At 42.1% G+C, this 16551-nt stretch overlaps 1 protein-coding gene and 1 long non-coding RNA gene across 2 annotated transcripts; one reads left to right on the forward strand and one right to left on the reverse strand.

Moving 5' to 3' along the window:
• Positions 1-745: 745 nt before the first annotated feature.
• Positions 746-16019, reverse strand: LOC148000242 (isopentenyl-diphosphate delta-isomerase 2-like). The gene is made up of 5 exons (XM_087591958.1): positions 15967-16019; positions 13830-13992; positions 12765-12857; positions 12306-12436; positions 746-2506 (listed from the first exon to the last, which is right to left on the reverse strand). Exons 2-5 carry the CDS (start codon positions 13969-13971, stop codon positions 2189-2191), a joined length of 684 nt encoding a protein of 227 aa, XP_087448084.1. The 5' UTR covers positions 13972-13992; positions 15967-16019; the 3' UTR covers positions 746-2188.
• On the forward strand, positions 12950-15076 carry LOC148000243 (uncharacterized). Its single transcript, XR_015642035.1, has 2 exons — positions 12950-13185; positions 13859-15076. It is a non-coding gene; the product is annotated as an uncharacterized LOC148000243 (long non-coding RNA).
• Positions 16020-16551: the final 532 nt, after the last annotated feature.

The following is a 16551-nucleotide window of genomic DNA, read 5'->3' on the forward strand; positions in this document are numbered from 1 at the left end:
CAACTTGTGTTTGTGTTCAGAAATGTGGCTCACACAGACTTGTACAAAATGTGGTCTTTAATGAAGTGATTTGAAGATAGGTTGGGCATTCTTGGTACTGGAGGTTTCTGAGGTCAAACAAGCTTGGGATCCTGTGCATACACTCCTCACAACCTACACTTGTGGCTCTAGGGTGAAGAGGGACATCTTTCTTTATGACAAAGACGTCCCAAGGCAAACATTATAAAGTACTAGTTGAATGCCATGTTTCCCAACAACAACCACATGTTCAACCTCTCTCAGCTGTCCATCCTTCTGACCATCCTCATGCTGACATACGAAAGTGTGGCCTCAGTATTGGTCTGAGCCTTAGCCTCTGGCTCTGACCAGTTTCTTCTGTTTCATTTGTGTCACATGCACAAGCTTATGCTTCATGTTTTCACTGCTTTGCTTCCTCACCATATTGGACTCTGACCCTCTGAGATCATGAGCCAAGCCAGTTAAGCAGTTTCAGTGCTTGATGACAATCATATAAGGGGAATTTAATATACATTAATAGACAGGGTGAACACACAATGGCCTGTGTGTGTTGAGGGGCAGACGTCAAAATATGAGCCACAGTTACCAAGCATGGTAGGTAGAAAAGTTGGGAGGTTGAGGAAGAAGAATTTTGAGTTCTAGGCTAACCTGGGTTACATAGTGTGATGCTATCACAAACAAACAAACAAACAAACAAACAGAGGTTAGACAAAATGAAATGAAATTGCTTTACAGATACAGGGTTTAATTTAGCAAGATGTAAAATGTAAGCAAAGGTTGTTGGGGGTACCTGGAAGAGAATGGGGGACAAGAGACTCAAAGAAAGATGCCAAGACAAGAGTCTGATCAAGGCGACAATTATATTTTTCCCAAAGCTGAATTTATACCATAACATGAGTAACAGAGGGAGCGGGGGGAAGTGTGAAACGTTTATGTAGGCCAAGGACACAGTATTCGTGTGGTCAGGGAGTCGGCTGATGTTGACAGGATGTCAGAAAGGTCACAGGTTTGTCATATTATTAGTCAGCAGGAGAGCTTTATCGTATCATTCATCCTGACCACAGATTTGTATTAGTCCTCTGCAGCTCGCTGGGGATTCTCCATGAACCCAGTCATACTTAATTCTAACCATAATAATAGCATCAACAATGGAGGGCTTAAAGGGCATCACTCCAAACAGTAAAATCCGTATTATTTTTTTCATAAATGGTGTTCTCTCCTCCATAAGAAAATCGAAACAGCTGGCTAGAGACTTGAGTTCAAAGTGTTCTTTTGAGGACATCAAAAACACTTTGTCAAATCAACTACTTTAAAAAATTATATTTATTTAAATGACTGTTCACTCATTTACCCAACTGATTTGAGCTTGACTGCGTGACTGTGTTCTATACAAATAGTTAGCATAGCAGTGAAGCCAGAGGCTCCCAGCGGACAGGTTATCTATCCAGTGGCTGCAAGTCAGAGCAGGATACAAGTTAAGTATTAGCTAGGTACTCTAGTCTTGCCAAATTTGGGTGCTTAACAGATTATTCTGGATTTAATGTTCTTACGGTTTCCTCCACACAAAGCCTCAGGCCTTTGAGAGGACTGGCATGCCCGCCATTCAAGGGCTGCCTCAGGTGGTTGTGTAACTTCAGTTCTTACAGCGTTGACATCGACTCTATCTTTAGGGGATCTTTTCTTCTTTAGTTCCTCTGTTTCTAATTTGGGGAAAACAATACATTTCTTTCCCACACCGAGGCAGTTGAAAATAAAGAAATGAAGCAACTAGGGGAAAAAAGGCAAGAAACCACGGGATGGGATTGGTTGTTGGTAGCATGTTTGCGCGCTGTACGTGAAGCTGCAGGTTCAGCCTCCAGCACTGAGCAGGCATACTGGTGTGTGCCTGGAATCCAAGGACCAGGGGAGGTGGAGGCAGGAGGATCAGAAATTCAAAGTCATCCTTGGCTACACGAGAAGTTTGAGGCTGGTCTGGGATACATAGCTCTGTGTCAAGAAAGAAAAGAAAAGAAGATTCAGAGTTAATGATAATGATTTTTGGCTTTCTGGAAAAGAAGAGTCCTTTCCCTGTTTTGGTCCGGGTGCATAGCTAACATCTGAGCTGTGGGTCTGCCCTGAGCTCAGTGCTGAACTGGGGCATCCTCACAGCCAGTGTCTTATTTCCGGTTCCTCATACTCTGTATATCTTGTCAAGCTCTATGAACCGGGTCGCTTCATCTAAGTAAGGCCACCATGCATACAGGAACTGCTCCACGACGAATCTCAGCCAGGGGGTCACTTGGACTTCACCCCGGGCCCCCCTTTCTAGAAGCTCTTCCAGTTCTTCTCGAGTCAGGTAGCTGAAGCTACTGACTTCACTCGGATCTGGACAGATCTTGACGTCTTTCTTGATAAGCAGAAGGTAACAAACTTCGTGTTCTCCCCAGACTGCATCAGATTTTGCCTTATAATGATACCTTTTCATAAACACGATGTCCTCTAGAGAAACCTGTGATGGAAATTGATACAATGAGAACAAATCTGGTGTAAAATGCAGAATACGTGGAGAAATAAAAGCAAATATATGTGTTCTCAAGAGAGATTAACAACTTTGTTTAGTAGTTGGTAATTGATTAAAGCTTAATTTGGTTGACTGATCTGTTCATTTTTTTTTGTGATTGTAATATATTTTATAAATGATGGATTTTTTTTTTGGTTCTTTTTTTTTGGAGCTGGGGACCGAACCCAGGGCCTTGCGCTTCCTAGGTAAGCGCTCTACCACTGAGCTAAATCCCCAGCCCCGGATTTTTTTTACAGTATATTCACACACGTGTAAAATATACTTTACACACACACACCCTTTAACACCTCTTGCCTCTTTTTTTACTTCTTGTTGTTACCCTCTTTCCTAACCATCAATCTTCTGTTTTCACCATAAACACACTCACAGACACACACAGAGACAAACACACGTACACACAGACAGACACACAGATAAACACACAAACATACAAATCTAGATTATGTTTATGAAATAAAATGTGATAATTGTCTTTCTTAGTCTTGTTTTGTTTGGTGTGATGATAACACACATAAATTAATGATAAAATAAATTTTAAAATATTTTTAAAAGAATATATTACACACACATATCCCCCACATTTGTTTTAAATAATATCAAACTTTTACACATCCAATCCAGTCTACTTCTATTATTTGGCTGCTGTGACTACTGTCCCAAGAAACATACACATGTATCTTTGTTGTATGTGTACAAGGACTCCTATGGGCCTGTGTACATGAGCTATAGGACCAGCTCAAATGGAAGTCTTTTTTTTCTTTAACAAGCAGCAACATCTTGTTTGGCATTTCAATGTAGTTAGGGTAATTATTAGGGTAATGGTTATGATGTTTAAGTTTCACTCCATGCCCTTTAATATACATTAAGGATAAAAGACCCGTATGAACTCCAGACATGAAGGGGAGAGGTATACTTCCACAGCACTCTTTGCCATTTTTCTTAGAAGTTTTCAGATATGCCATAGGGCATGGCATGACCGTGCATCATCTCTAGGCATTTTCTTTGGTACTCACAACACAACACTGGTGTAAAAAGAAGGGAAACAGGGGCTGCTAAATAGAGCTCGTGCTTGCTTTATTTCTCATGGGAACACAGGGGCCCCCACACTGATACTGGAGAAGATGATGCTTGGCAACTGCTTGGCATAGACAGCTATAGAATAACCCAAACATCTATGTCTCTTTCTTCTAGCTGTTGGAGAGGTGCAGATATGGAAGAGGAAGCTATCGAGAGGCCCCGCGCCAGCCTGAAGGACTGCTATTTAAAAGACAGTTCTTCAGCCTACTACTGTGTCTTGATTTTGCCAATAATTATTTCATTAAAACTTTGGAAGGCCCGGCCCGCAGCAGCTCTCTGCTCCCAGACCCTGTGAGAGAGAGACCCAACCGCCTGGTCAGGTGGGCACTCCCGAGGCTGCAGAGCGGAAGAGACCACCAACACTGCCCACCCCTGCCCACATCCCTGGCCCAAGAGGAAACTGTATAAGGCCTCTGGGCTCCCGTGGGGGAGGGCCCAGGAGCGGCAGGACCCCTGCCTGAGACACCGCTGGAACCTGAAGGAAACAGACCGGTAAACAGTTCTCTGCACCCAAATCCCGTGGGAGGGAGAGCTAAACCATCAGAGAGGCAGACAAGCCTGGGAAACCAGAAGAGACTGCTCTCTGCACACATATCTCGGACGCCAGAGGAAAAAACCAAAGACCATCTGGAACCCTGGTGCACTGAAGCTCCCGGAAGGGGCAGCACAAGTATTCCTGGTCGCTGCAGCCGCAGAGAGCCCGTGGGCAGCACCCCACGAGCGAACTTGAGCCTCGGGACCACAGGTAAGACCAACTTTTCTGCTGCAAGAAAGCTGCCTGGTGAACTCAAGACACAGGCCCACAGGAACAGCTGAAGACCTGTAGAGAGGAAAAACTACACGCCCGAAAGCAGAACACTCTGTCCCCATAACTGACTGAAAGAGAGGAAAACAGGTCTACAGCACTCCTGACACACAGGCTTATAGGACAGTCTAGCCACTGTCAGAAATAGCAGAACAAAGTAACACTAGAGATAATCTGATGGCGAGAGGCAAGCGCAGGAACCCAAGCAACAGAAACCAAGACTACTTGGCATCATCGGAACCCAATTCTCCCACAAAAACAAACATGGAATATCCAAACACACCAGAAAAGCAAGATCTAGTTTCAAAATCATATTTGATCATGATGCTGGAGGACTTCAAGAAAGACGTGAAGAACTCCCTTAGGGAAACACAGGAAAACATTAATAAACAAGTAGAAGCCTACAGAGAGGAATCGCAAATATCCCTGAAAGAATTCCAGGAAAGCATAATCAAACAGGTGAAAGAATTCAAAATGGAAATAGAAGCAATAAAGAAAGGACACATGGAAACAACCTTTGATATAGAAAACCAAAGGAAGAGACAAGGAGCCATAGATACAAGCATCACAAACAGAATACAAGAGATAGAAGAGAGAATCTCAGGAGCAGAAAATTCCATAGACATCATCGACACAACTGTCAAAGATAATGTAAAACGGAAAAAGCTACTGGTCCAAAACATACAGGAAATCCAGGATTCAATGAGAAAATCAAACCTAAGGATAATAGGTATAGAAGAGAGTGAAGACTCCCAGCTCAAAGGACCAGTAAATATCTTCAACAAAATCATAGAAGAAAACTTCCCTAATCTAAAAAAAGAGATACCCATAGGCATACAAGAAGCCTACAGAACTCCAAATAGATTGGACCAGAAAAGAAACACCTCCTGTCACATAATTGTCAAAACACCAAACGCACAAAATAAAGAAAGAATATTAAAAGCAGTAAGGGAAAAAGGTCAAGTAACATATAAAGGGAGACCTATCAGAATCACACCAGACTTCTCGCCAGAAACTATGAAGGCCAGAAGATCCTGGACTGATGTCATACAGACCCTAAGAGAACACAAATGCCAGCCCAGGTTACTGTATCCAGCAAAACTCTCAATTAACTTTGATGGAGAAACCAAGATATTCCATGACAAAACCAAATTTACACAATATCTTTCTACAAATCCAGCACTACAAAGGATAATAAATGGTAAAGCCCAACATAAGGAGGCAAGCTATACCCTAGAAGAAGCAAGAAACTAATCGTCTTGGCAACAAAACAAAGAGAAGAAAAGCACACAAACATAACCTCACATCCAAATATGAATATAAAGGGAAACAATAATCACTATTCCTTAATATCTCTCAATATCAATGGCCTCAACTCCCCAATAAAAAGACATAGATTAACAAACTGGATACGCAACGAGGACCCTGCATTCTGCTGCCTACAGGAAACACACCTCAGAGACAAAGACAGACACTACCTCAGAGTGAAAGGCTGGAAAACAACTTTCCAAGCAAATGGTCAGAAGAAGCAAGCTGGAGTAGCCATTCTAATATCAAATAAAATCAATTTCCAACTAAAAGTCATCAAAAAAGATAAGGAAGGACACTTCATATTCATCAAAGGAAAAATCCACCAAGATGAACTCTCAATCCTAAATATCTATGCCCCAAATACAAGGGCACCTACATACGTAAAAGAAACCTTACTAAAGCTCAAAACACACATTGCACCTCACACAATAATAGTGGGAGATTTCAACACCCCACTCTCATCAATGGACAGATCATGGAAACAGAAATTAAACAGTGATGTCGACAGACTAAGAGAAGTCATGAGCCAAATGGACTTAATGGATATTAATAGAACATTCTATCCTAAAGCAAAAGGATATACCTTCTTCTCAGCTCCTCATGGTACTTTCTCCAAAATTGACCATATAATTGGTCAAAAAACGGGCCTCAACAGGTACAGAAAGATAGAAATAATCCCATGCATGCTATCGGACCACCACGGCCTAAAACTGGTCTTCAATAACAATAAGGGAAGAATGCCCACATATACGTGGAAATTGAACAATGCTCTACTCAATGATAACCTGGTCAAGGAAGAAATAAAGAAAGAAATTAAAAACTTTTTAGAATTTAATGAAAATGAAGATACAACATACTCAAACTTATGGGACACAATGAAAGCTGTGCTAAGAGGAAAACTCATAGCGCTGAGTGCCTGCAGAAAGAAACAGGAAAGAGCATATGTCAGCAGCTTGACAGCACACCTAAAAGCTCTAGAACAAAAAGAAGCAAATACACCCAGGAGGAGTAGAAGGAAGGAAATAATCAAACTCAGAGCTGAAATCAACCAAGTAGAAACAAAAAGGACCATAGAAAGAATCAACAGAACCAAAAGTTGGTTCTTTGAGAAAATCAACAAGATAGATAAACCCTTAGCCAGACTAACGAGAGGACACAGAGAGTGCGTCCAACTTAACAAAATCAGAAATGAAAAGGGAGACATAACTACAGATTCAGAGGAAATTCAAAAAATCATCAGATCTTACTATAAAAACCTATATTCAACAAAACTTGAAAATCTACAGGAAATGGACAATTTCCTAGACAGATACCAGGTACCGAAGTTAAATCAGGAACAGATAAACCAGTTAAACAACCCCATAACTCCTAAGGAAATAGAAGCAGTCATTAAAGGTCTCCCACCCAAAAAGAGCCCAGGTCCAGACGGCTTTAGTGCAGAATTCTACCAAACCTTCAGAGAAGACCTCATACTAATATTATCCAAACTATTCCACAAAATTGAAACAGATGGATCACTACTGAATACCTTCTACGAAGCCACAATTACTCTTATACCTAAACCACACAAAGACACAACAAAGAAAGAGAACTTCAGACCAATTTCCCTTATGAATATCGACGCAAAAATACTCAACAAAATTCTGGCAAACCGAATCCAAGAGCACATCAAAACAATCATCCACCATGACCAAGTAGGCTTCATCCCAGGCATGCAGGGATGGTTTAATATACGGAAAACCATCAACGTGATCCATTATATAAACAAACTGAAAGAACAAAACCACATGATCATTTCATTAGACGCTGAAAAAGCATTTGACAAAATTCAACACCCCTTCATAATAAAAGTCCTGGAAAGAATAGGAATTCAAGGCCCATACCTGAACATAGTAAAAGCCATATACAGCAAACCAGTTGCTAACATTAAACTAAATGGAGAGAAACTCGAAGCAATCCCACTAAAATCAGGGACTAGACAAGGCTGCCCACTCTCTCCCTACTTATTCAATATAGTTCTTGAAGTTCTAGCCAGAGCAATCAGACAACAAAAGGAGGTCAAGGGGATACAGATCTGAAAAGAAGAAGTCAAAATATCACTGTTTGCAGATGATATGATAATATATTTAAGTGATCCCAAAAGTTCCACCAGAGAACTACTAAAGCTGATAAACAACTTCAGCAAAGTGGCTGGGTATAAAATTAACTCAAATAAATCATTAGCCTTCCTCTACACAAAAGAGAAACAAGCCGAGAAAGAAATTAGGGAAACGACACCTTTCATAATAGACCCAAATAATATAAAGTACCTCGGTGTGACTTTAACCAAGCAAGTAAAAGATCTGCACAATAAGAACTTCAAGACACTGAGGAAAGAAATTGAAGAAGACCTCAGAAGATGGAAAGATCTCCCATGCTCATGGATTGGCAGGATTAATATAGTAAAAATGGCCATTTTACCAAAAGCAATCTACAGATTCAATGCAATCCCTATTAAAATACCAATCCAATTCTTCAAAGAGTTAGACAGAACAATTTGCAAATTCATCTGGAATAACAAAAAACCCAGGATAGCTAAAGCTATCCTCAACAATAAAAGGACTTCAGGGGGAATCACTATCCCTGAACTCAAGCAGTATTACAGAGCAATAGTGATAAAAACTGCATGGTATTGGTACAGAGACAGACAGATAGACCAATGGAATAGAATTGAAGACCCAGAAATGAACCCACACACCTATGGTCACTTGATTTTTGACAAAGGAGCCAAAGCCATCCAATGGAAAAAAGATAGCATTTTCAGCAAATGGTGCTGGTTCAACTGGAGGGCAACATGTAGAAGAATGCAGATCGATCCATCCTTATCACCCTGTACAAAGCTTAAGTCCAAGTGGATCAAGGACCTCCACATCAAACCAGACACACTCAAACTAATAGAAGAAAAACTAGGGAAGCGTCTGGAACACATGGGCACTGGAAAAAATTTCCTGAACAAAACACCAATGGCTTATGCTCTAAGATCAAGAATCGACAAATGGGATCTCATAAAACTGCAAAGCTTCTGTAAGGCAAAGGACACTGTGGTTAGGACAAAACGGCAACCAACAGATTGGGAAAAGATCTTTACCAATCCTACAACAGATAGAGGCCTTATATCCAAAATATACAAAGAACTCAAGAAGTTAGACCGCAGGGAAACAAATAACCCTATTAAAAAATGGGGTTCAGAGCTAAACAAAGAATTCACAGCTGAGGAATGCCGAATGGCTGAGAAACACCTAAAGAAATGTTCAACATCTTTAGTCATAAGGGAAATGCAAATCAAAACAACCCTGAGATTTCACCTCACACCAGTGAGAATGGCTAAGATCAAAAACTCAGGTGACAGCAGATGCTGGCGAGGATGCGGAGAAAGAGGAACACTCCTCCATTGTTGGTGAGATTGCAGACTGGTACAACTACTCTGGAAATCAGTCTGGCAGTTCCTCAGAAAAATTGGAAACAGATCTACCTGAGGACCCAGCTATACCACTGCTGGGCATATACCCAAAAGATGCCCCAACATATAAAAAAGACACGTGCTCCACTATGTTCATCGCAGCCTTATTTATAATAGCCAGAAACTGGAAAGAACCCAGATGCCCTTCAACAGAGGAATGGATACAGAAAATGTGGTACATCTACACAATGGAATATTACTCAGCTATCAAAAACAACGAGTTTATGAAATTCGTAGGCAAATGGTTGGAACTGGAAAATATCATCCTGAGTGAGCTAACCCAATCACAGAAAGACATACATGGTATGCACTCATTGATAAGTGGGTATTAGCCCAAATGCTTGAATTACCCTAGATCCCTAGAACAAACGAAACTCAAGACGGATGATCAAAATGTGAATGCTTCACTCCTTCTTTAAATGAGGAAAAAGAATACCCTTGGCAGGGAAGGGAGAGGCAAAGATTAAAACAGAGACTGAAGGAACACCCATTCAGAGCCTGCCCCACATGTGGCCCATACATATACAGCCACCCAATTAGACAAGATGGATGAAGCAAAGAAGTGCAGACCGACAGGAGCCGGATGTAGATCGCTCCTGAGAGACACAGCCAGAATACAGCAAATACAGAGGCGAATGCCAGCAGCAAACCACTGAACTGAGAATAGGACCCCCGTTGAAGGAATCAGAGAAAGAACTGGAAGAGCTTGAAGGGGCTCGAGACCCCAAAAGTACAACAATGTCAACAACCAGAGCTTCCAGGGACTAAGCCACTACCTAAAGGCTATACATGGACTGACCCTGGACTCTGACCCCATAGGTAGCAATGAATATCCTAGTAAGAGCACCAGTGGAAGGGGAAGCCCTGGGTCCTGCTAAGACTGAACCCCCAGTGAACTAGACTATGGGGGGAGGGCGGCAATGGGGGGAGGGTTGGGAGGGGAACACCCATAAGGAAGGGGAGGGGGGAGGGGGATATTTGCCCGGAAACCGGGAAAGGGAATAACACTTGAAATGTATATAAGAAATACTCAAGTTAATAAAAAAAAAACTTTGGAAGACATCATCAATAGATTTAATTGGTGACAGAGCTGTTTAATCTGTCCTCCTCTGCCTTCTCTATCCTTGCTGACTTCTTTAGCCAGTTGTCGCAGCTCGTGGCAAGTGCTTCATGCACTTTGCAAACAGACTTGAGTCCTCAGAAATTTACAAAGGACTCAGAGGCCTTATCTAGAGCACTGGTAAAATGCTGATCGACATTCAGTTGTGTTGATACGTTGGACAAATTTACCACTTACTTCCAAAAGTCATTGTCCAAGTAGTGTTGGCGTGTTTTCCATAATCGCTCCCAGGCCCTTGTTGTGGATGAGAGTCCTCTTTTCCTGAGTCATTATGCGGTAAACCAGTAGACACAGCATGGTGTAAGTCATACATGTTTGCCATGTCATGTTTCTCTTGGCAAGTAATATGGCATTCCGCATGCAGGAACTGTAAGGGGCCTGCTGTTGTCCGTTGGGGATACTCATGATCACTTTAGTATACGAACTTATATGGATTTTCAACACTGAAATTCTTTATCTTTTAGTCCACCTAGAACCTTTTTCCTATGTGGTGATAATTTGATTTTTTTTAATAAACATGAAGTTTCTTGCTTGCAATAACCCCCTGTTCAGTTGGAAAGGGAGACTCCAAGATTCCCTAAAAAAAAACTTTAAGAGAAAAAAGTCCCTTAAACTCTTCAGCGTGAGCCAAGGAGTCAATAACCCTGTGGATTTCTGTCTGGTTTCGGTCTTCTCCACCACAGTCATTTTGATTTCTTGGAGCAGCTCTGGGAAAGGGTGGTTTGAAGGAGTTAAACCATGGATTGGTGCCGCGTGTCTAACCTTGGCTCTGCTCTTTCTGCCAAATCAGCTTCTGTCAATTTATCCTTTTTACTAAACTGGGTAATGACACACCTATTTAAGCAATCCCTTTAATCTTAACCTGGCTACCACTGTCTGCCTAGGATTCGTTTCTCAGACTCCAGGATGCTCTTGTACCAATGTACAACATGATTTCCAAAACAAAACCAGACAAACCACCTTGTACCTTTGTAAACTCTTTCTCTACGAAGTTTAGGGTAGACCACTCATAAAGCCCAGGTAAGAGTTGGTCATTCCACATTGCTCTCTTGACATATTCTAACACGATGGCTTCGGTCAGTTGGGCTTTTATTCCATGTCTCATTGAAATCTACCACTTTTGGTTCCAAAGACATTGTACTAGTGTGGAAACCTTATAGTTTTTTTGTAGGTCCAAAGTCAAGGATGAAGTCAAAGTCCAGAGGTGGGAGTAGCTTCTCACATAGGAAGAGATAATAAGTATTTCCTATAGAAGTCTTCATTCTATTTTTTTTGAGGAGTTTCCATGCTGATTTCCATGGTGGATACACTAGTTTACACCCCACTAGCAGAATAAGAGGGCTTCTTTCTTTCTAACCACATCTCTGTCAGCATTTGCCCTTCTTCCCAAGAAGCCATTTTTGATAGTAATAAGACAGAACCTCAGTGTATTTCAGTTCTTCAGTTATATTTCCCCCAAGGACAAAGAACGTTACAGACTTACGGGCTGTTCGCACTTGTGTTATGAACTCGGGTTCACTCATTTGTCCATTTGCTGTTGAGAGTGTTGGCTAATATTTTCCTATACCTTAATTTAGATAACTAAATCTTACTTAGACCCATTGAAATGGCCTGTATCCTTTAAAGAAGAAACTATTCCACCCCTTATTTCAGAGATCACCATGCAAGCTCAGCAGTTTTCTGTGGAAAATATCTATCCCCTCTCAAGCCCCTGCTCCAGTGGATAAATGAAGGGATGTGCACAGCCAATCCTAGACATTCTTTTCAGTGCATATTTTGGGAAACCTCAGGGTTTTCCCAAAAGCCATATTCCTCAGTAGACTTGACCTAGCTTAGATATTGAATTCCCCAAGCCCCACCACGTCTTTCTCACAGCCCCAGGTGAGCTGAGGCCAGGGGGCACAGACATGGGTACCTGGTCCTGGGGGATGCCCAGCTCAGCCTGCAGCCGTCTCAGGGCTGCCTTCTTCACTCCCAAGGCGTCTTTCTCCTCCATTTCTTCAGGATTACTCAGTGGATGACTACAACAGGAATCGGTATAGTACCCTGTAGAGAATACACATGAGAAACAATATTCTTATTTGTCCCTGGAGATACAATAGTTGCAACAGAACTGCAGCCCTCACAGGATCATCAAGGCATGAGAGAGGAGAGAAGGAAGGGAGTCAGGGTCCTTGCTTCCAGGGCTGTGGTGTTCTTAGTTGAAAAACTAAGTGTTAGTTGAAATTCCTGGACAGATCACACCAAGCCAGCACAGTTCTCCCTTTGGGAGGGGAAGAAGCGAGGAAGAAAAAGAGAGAAGAGAGAGTTGTGTTGGAGATTCCACTGAATCAAATCGCGTAGGCCTGTTCTTGTTAAGCCACTGTGAACCTACCAGGGAAGGTAAGCTTCGTGTCTGCTCGGCGCTGAATCAGAACTTTCTTCTCTGAGTTGAACAAAGCAACACTGAAGGCTCGGTGCAGCAGCCCTGAAAAGGCAAAGGTCCTCGTGTGCGCATGCGTGACAGACTTGTGACGGTTGCCTGCATCCTGTCTTCAATCCCCATGTTTCCAAAGAGACCTAGATGCTTCTAGCAGTTGCATGCTTCATAGGACCAAGGTTTCATACCATCTAGTTATTAAAAGTTATTTGACAAACTTGTGAGGGAAAACCAGATCTAGATGCTAGCGAAGCAAAATCCGCACACAAAGATTTTATTCAGGATTATTGTAACTGGGACAAAAGAGACGTCGGTATAGATTTGGGACCAACTCTGAGCATCAAATGGACACTTAAAGTCAAGTGACAGAGTGGAGGTGAGGGGAAATGTCTAAATGGGAAGAAAGACAAGGAAAAAGGAGAGTTGGGAGAAATTGGTACGTTCAGCTGGCCTTGGAGATCCATGAAGTTTTGAGGCAGAGGTAGGCAGGTCTCTGTGAGTTTCAGGTCTGCCTGTAATTCCTAGCACGTTTCAGACCAGCTAGGACTGCACTATGAGACTCTGTCTCAGAACAATCAAATAACACCTACATAATCCAATACCCCCTGTGATAGGGCTTGAAAACACGATTGAGGTTCAGGATGGGGAATTCTTTTTGATCCTCACAGGATTCTTATCCCATAAGATTTTAGAGGGAAGTGCGCAGCTGCCTATAAGGTTCAGAATTCTGATAGTGGATGGTTTTAACAGACAATCCTCTGTCCAAGTCAGCTCCCCATTTTAATCTTTGCCTCTTTATCAAATAAAAAGGGAGAGGAGGAGAAAGGGAGGGAAGAGGGAACGAATGGAGAGGGAGTGAGAAGAAGAGAGAAGGAGACAGAAGGATAGGGAGAGGAAGAGGGAGAGGGAGAGGAAGAAGAAGGAGAGGCAGAGGGAGAGGAAGAAGAGGGAGAGGGAGAGGGAGAGGGAGAGGGAGAGGGAGAGGGAGAAACTATTGCACAGTAGACAAAACAAAACTACCTTTCTCAATGTTTTTATTCTGATGGCAGTTCCTCTTAGTGTCTGCACCAATGACCTTATCGTTTTCATCAACAACAATCATCATCTCATCTAAACGCTCCAGCTGGTGTTTATCGATCCAGTCAACAGTGACATCAGACATGTCTACTAGCTGTGATCCGACCTGTGTAAAAGAGTAGCACCATCTACTGTTTTGCTATTTGTTATCAGACACCTCCAAGGTCATCACACACCTTCATCCCTCAATGACAAAAAACACTATCTACGGACGCAATAGTGCTGTTAGGTACCAACAGGGCATGTGTGTTTCCACTTGTATATTTCTGTAGAGAACCTCTTGATGACTTTCTGAGTGAGAACATAGCCCTCAAGTTCCCTTGAGTCTTTTCAAAGATGACCCAAAGGTAAATCTCCACAAAATGAATGAATACCGAGGAAAAGTACATGTAATGCTGTTTGTGACATATTTCAAAATGAAGGCCTGGCGGTTGGAACAGACCTGGAGACATTCTATATAGTCTTTCCAGAAAGTCATGTTCACCCATAGAAAGGCTAGTGTCTCCCTCTTAGTGTCTGTCTTAGTTAGGGTTTTACTGCTGTGAACAGACACCATGACCAAGGCAAGTCTTGTAAGGACAACATTTAATTGGGGCTGCCTTACAGGTTCAGAGGTTCAGTCCATTATCATCAAGGTGGGAGCACGGCAGCATCCAGGCAGGCATGGTGCAGGAGGAGCTGAGAGCTCTTCATCTTCATCTGAAGATGCTAGCAGGATACTAGATTCCAGGCAGCTAGGATGAGGGTCTTAAAACCCACACCCACAGTGACACACCTGTAACAGGACCTCACCTCCTAATAGTGCTGCTCCCTCGCCCGAGCATATACAAACCTTGACAGTGTCCAGATGGATTTTCTAAGAACATATTGTCAGTAACAATTGTTTTGACCAAGTGTTTCTATTTTCTTTCCCCTCTTGTTTGTGAGTCCAAGACAGTTTTTCTATGTAATCCAAGTTGGGATCAATTTAATTCATTAGCCTTCTGCAAAAGCCTCCTAAGGATCGGTAAGATTGGCACGGGTCCCTATGCCCGGCTTTTGCCCTCTTTAAAGAAATATGAAGAGGGAGGGTAAATACAGTCAATTCCTTATGTAGGTATAGAAAATGTCAGAGTGAGACCCATTATTGTGTACAGCAAACGTATGTTAGTAAGAGAAGCAAACAGTCACATTAAAGACTTTGTAATTCACTTCTGCTGTCCATCCTCATCCTCTTATTTCCCTACAAAATCATTGTCTCGGGGAAGAGGCTGCTTAGCTAGATCTCAGAGCATGGAATGGAGCAAAAATCCAAGAGGGGTGGGGAGGAAGAATTTAAAAAGTATATTGACGACTTCCTCAACAAAGGACTTTCTAGAGTGAAAGATACTAATCACTCCTGGCTATTGGAAATTGTAGCGGTGATGTCCATGCTGACCTGGGACCTTCGGGTGTGAAAAGGCCACAGTTAGGAGGTCTCCAAGTCTTAGTGTTTTGAACAGGAAGCCTCGCCCTAGTCTCTCTGTGTCTCACTTTATCCTGTCGCCTTCCTTGTGCAATCTGTTCTCTTCTTCTTTTCTTCAACCCTTAAACAAATGTTCCAGGCATCAACTATCTCCAGTGCCATGGAACAGGGCAAAATTATAAAAAACAAAGGAAGTATAAAAGAGCTAGAAAAATACATTCATGAACAGGGTAAGATTCTCTTAGAAAAATCCTTTCTGGATACTAATATAATAGCACACATTTCAAGACACAACCGAGGGGATTTAGCTCAGTGGTAGAGCGCTTGCCTAGCAACCTCGAGGCCCTTGGTTCAGTCCCCAGCTCCAAAAAAAAAAAAAAAAAAAAAAAAAAAAAAAAAAAAGAAAAAGAAAAAAAAAAAGAAATAAGGTTGGAATCAAGACACAACCGAACCACTAGTAAGTATCCACCTGGGGAAAGACATGCACAAAAAACAGGACAAATCAAAATGCAAAATTTTATCTTCCTGACATATTATTGTCCTATCACGTTATCAGAAGTTCTTGTTTTACAATAAAAATGTGCATAGTAGGAGATCACAGAAGAGCATAAATACATGATTTAAATATAAAGAAACCTGCTGAAGGGAGATCTCTTCCGTCGGAGGGCAGTCGACCAAATTCTCAGTGCAGTGGAGACATGGGCTTCTCCTCCTCCCTTTTATTCTAGGCAGGCCTTCTGAAGAATGGACAGTGGCCAGCCCGGTGTCAGGGACACCTCTCCCACTTAATCTACAAATCCAGTGCTAATCTCTTCCAGGAACTCCCTCGACAATCTCTCGTCTCTATGAGAAAATGCCTGACGAAAGAAAATTAAAGAAAGAATGTTTATTTAGCTCGCAGTTTGAGGAGGCTGCCCGTGATGCTAGGAAGGTGGGGTGACAAAGGAGTTTAAATGAGTGGACAGGAAAGTGAGGCAGCTGGTTACACCACAAACAAAACAAAAGGACAAAGAGGAATTCAGCTGTCTTTCTATCGCCCCCACCCCTCTTAATTCAGTCTGGAACTCTCGGCCAAGAGCTGCCCAGAGGTGTGTCTCATAGGTGATTTTCAATTTCTTCTAGTTGATAGGTTAACCATTTCATAGATACGCAAAGAAATAACATTTGATTCCTACCTGAGGTTAGTATTGTAAGTTCCCACATAAAGTTAACCCTCACTTA

The sequence above is a fragment of the Rattus norvegicus genome, chromosome 17 (genome assembly GCF_021556685.1).
Source record: "Rattus norvegicus strain SHRSP/BbbUtx chromosome 17, alternate assembly SHRSP_T2T, whole genome shotgun sequence".
In the NCBI taxonomy this organism is placed as follows: domain Eukaryota; kingdom Metazoa; phylum Chordata; class Mammalia; order Rodentia; family Muridae; genus Rattus; species Rattus norvegicus.

Coding starts and splice junctions, on each gene's coding strand:
- LOC148000242 (XM_087591958.1), bottom strand. CDS start 13,971: ATGTCTGATGTCACTGTTGACTGGATCGATAAACACCAGCTGGAGCGT. Junction 12,858..13,829: donor GAATAAAAACATTGAGAAAG/GTAGTTTTGTTT, acceptor TTGCCTTTTCAG/GGCTGCTGCACCGAGCCTTC. Junction 12,437..12,764: donor CACGAAGCTTACCTTCCCTG/GTAGGTTCACAG, acceptor TATTCTCTACAG/GGTACTATACCGATTCCTGT.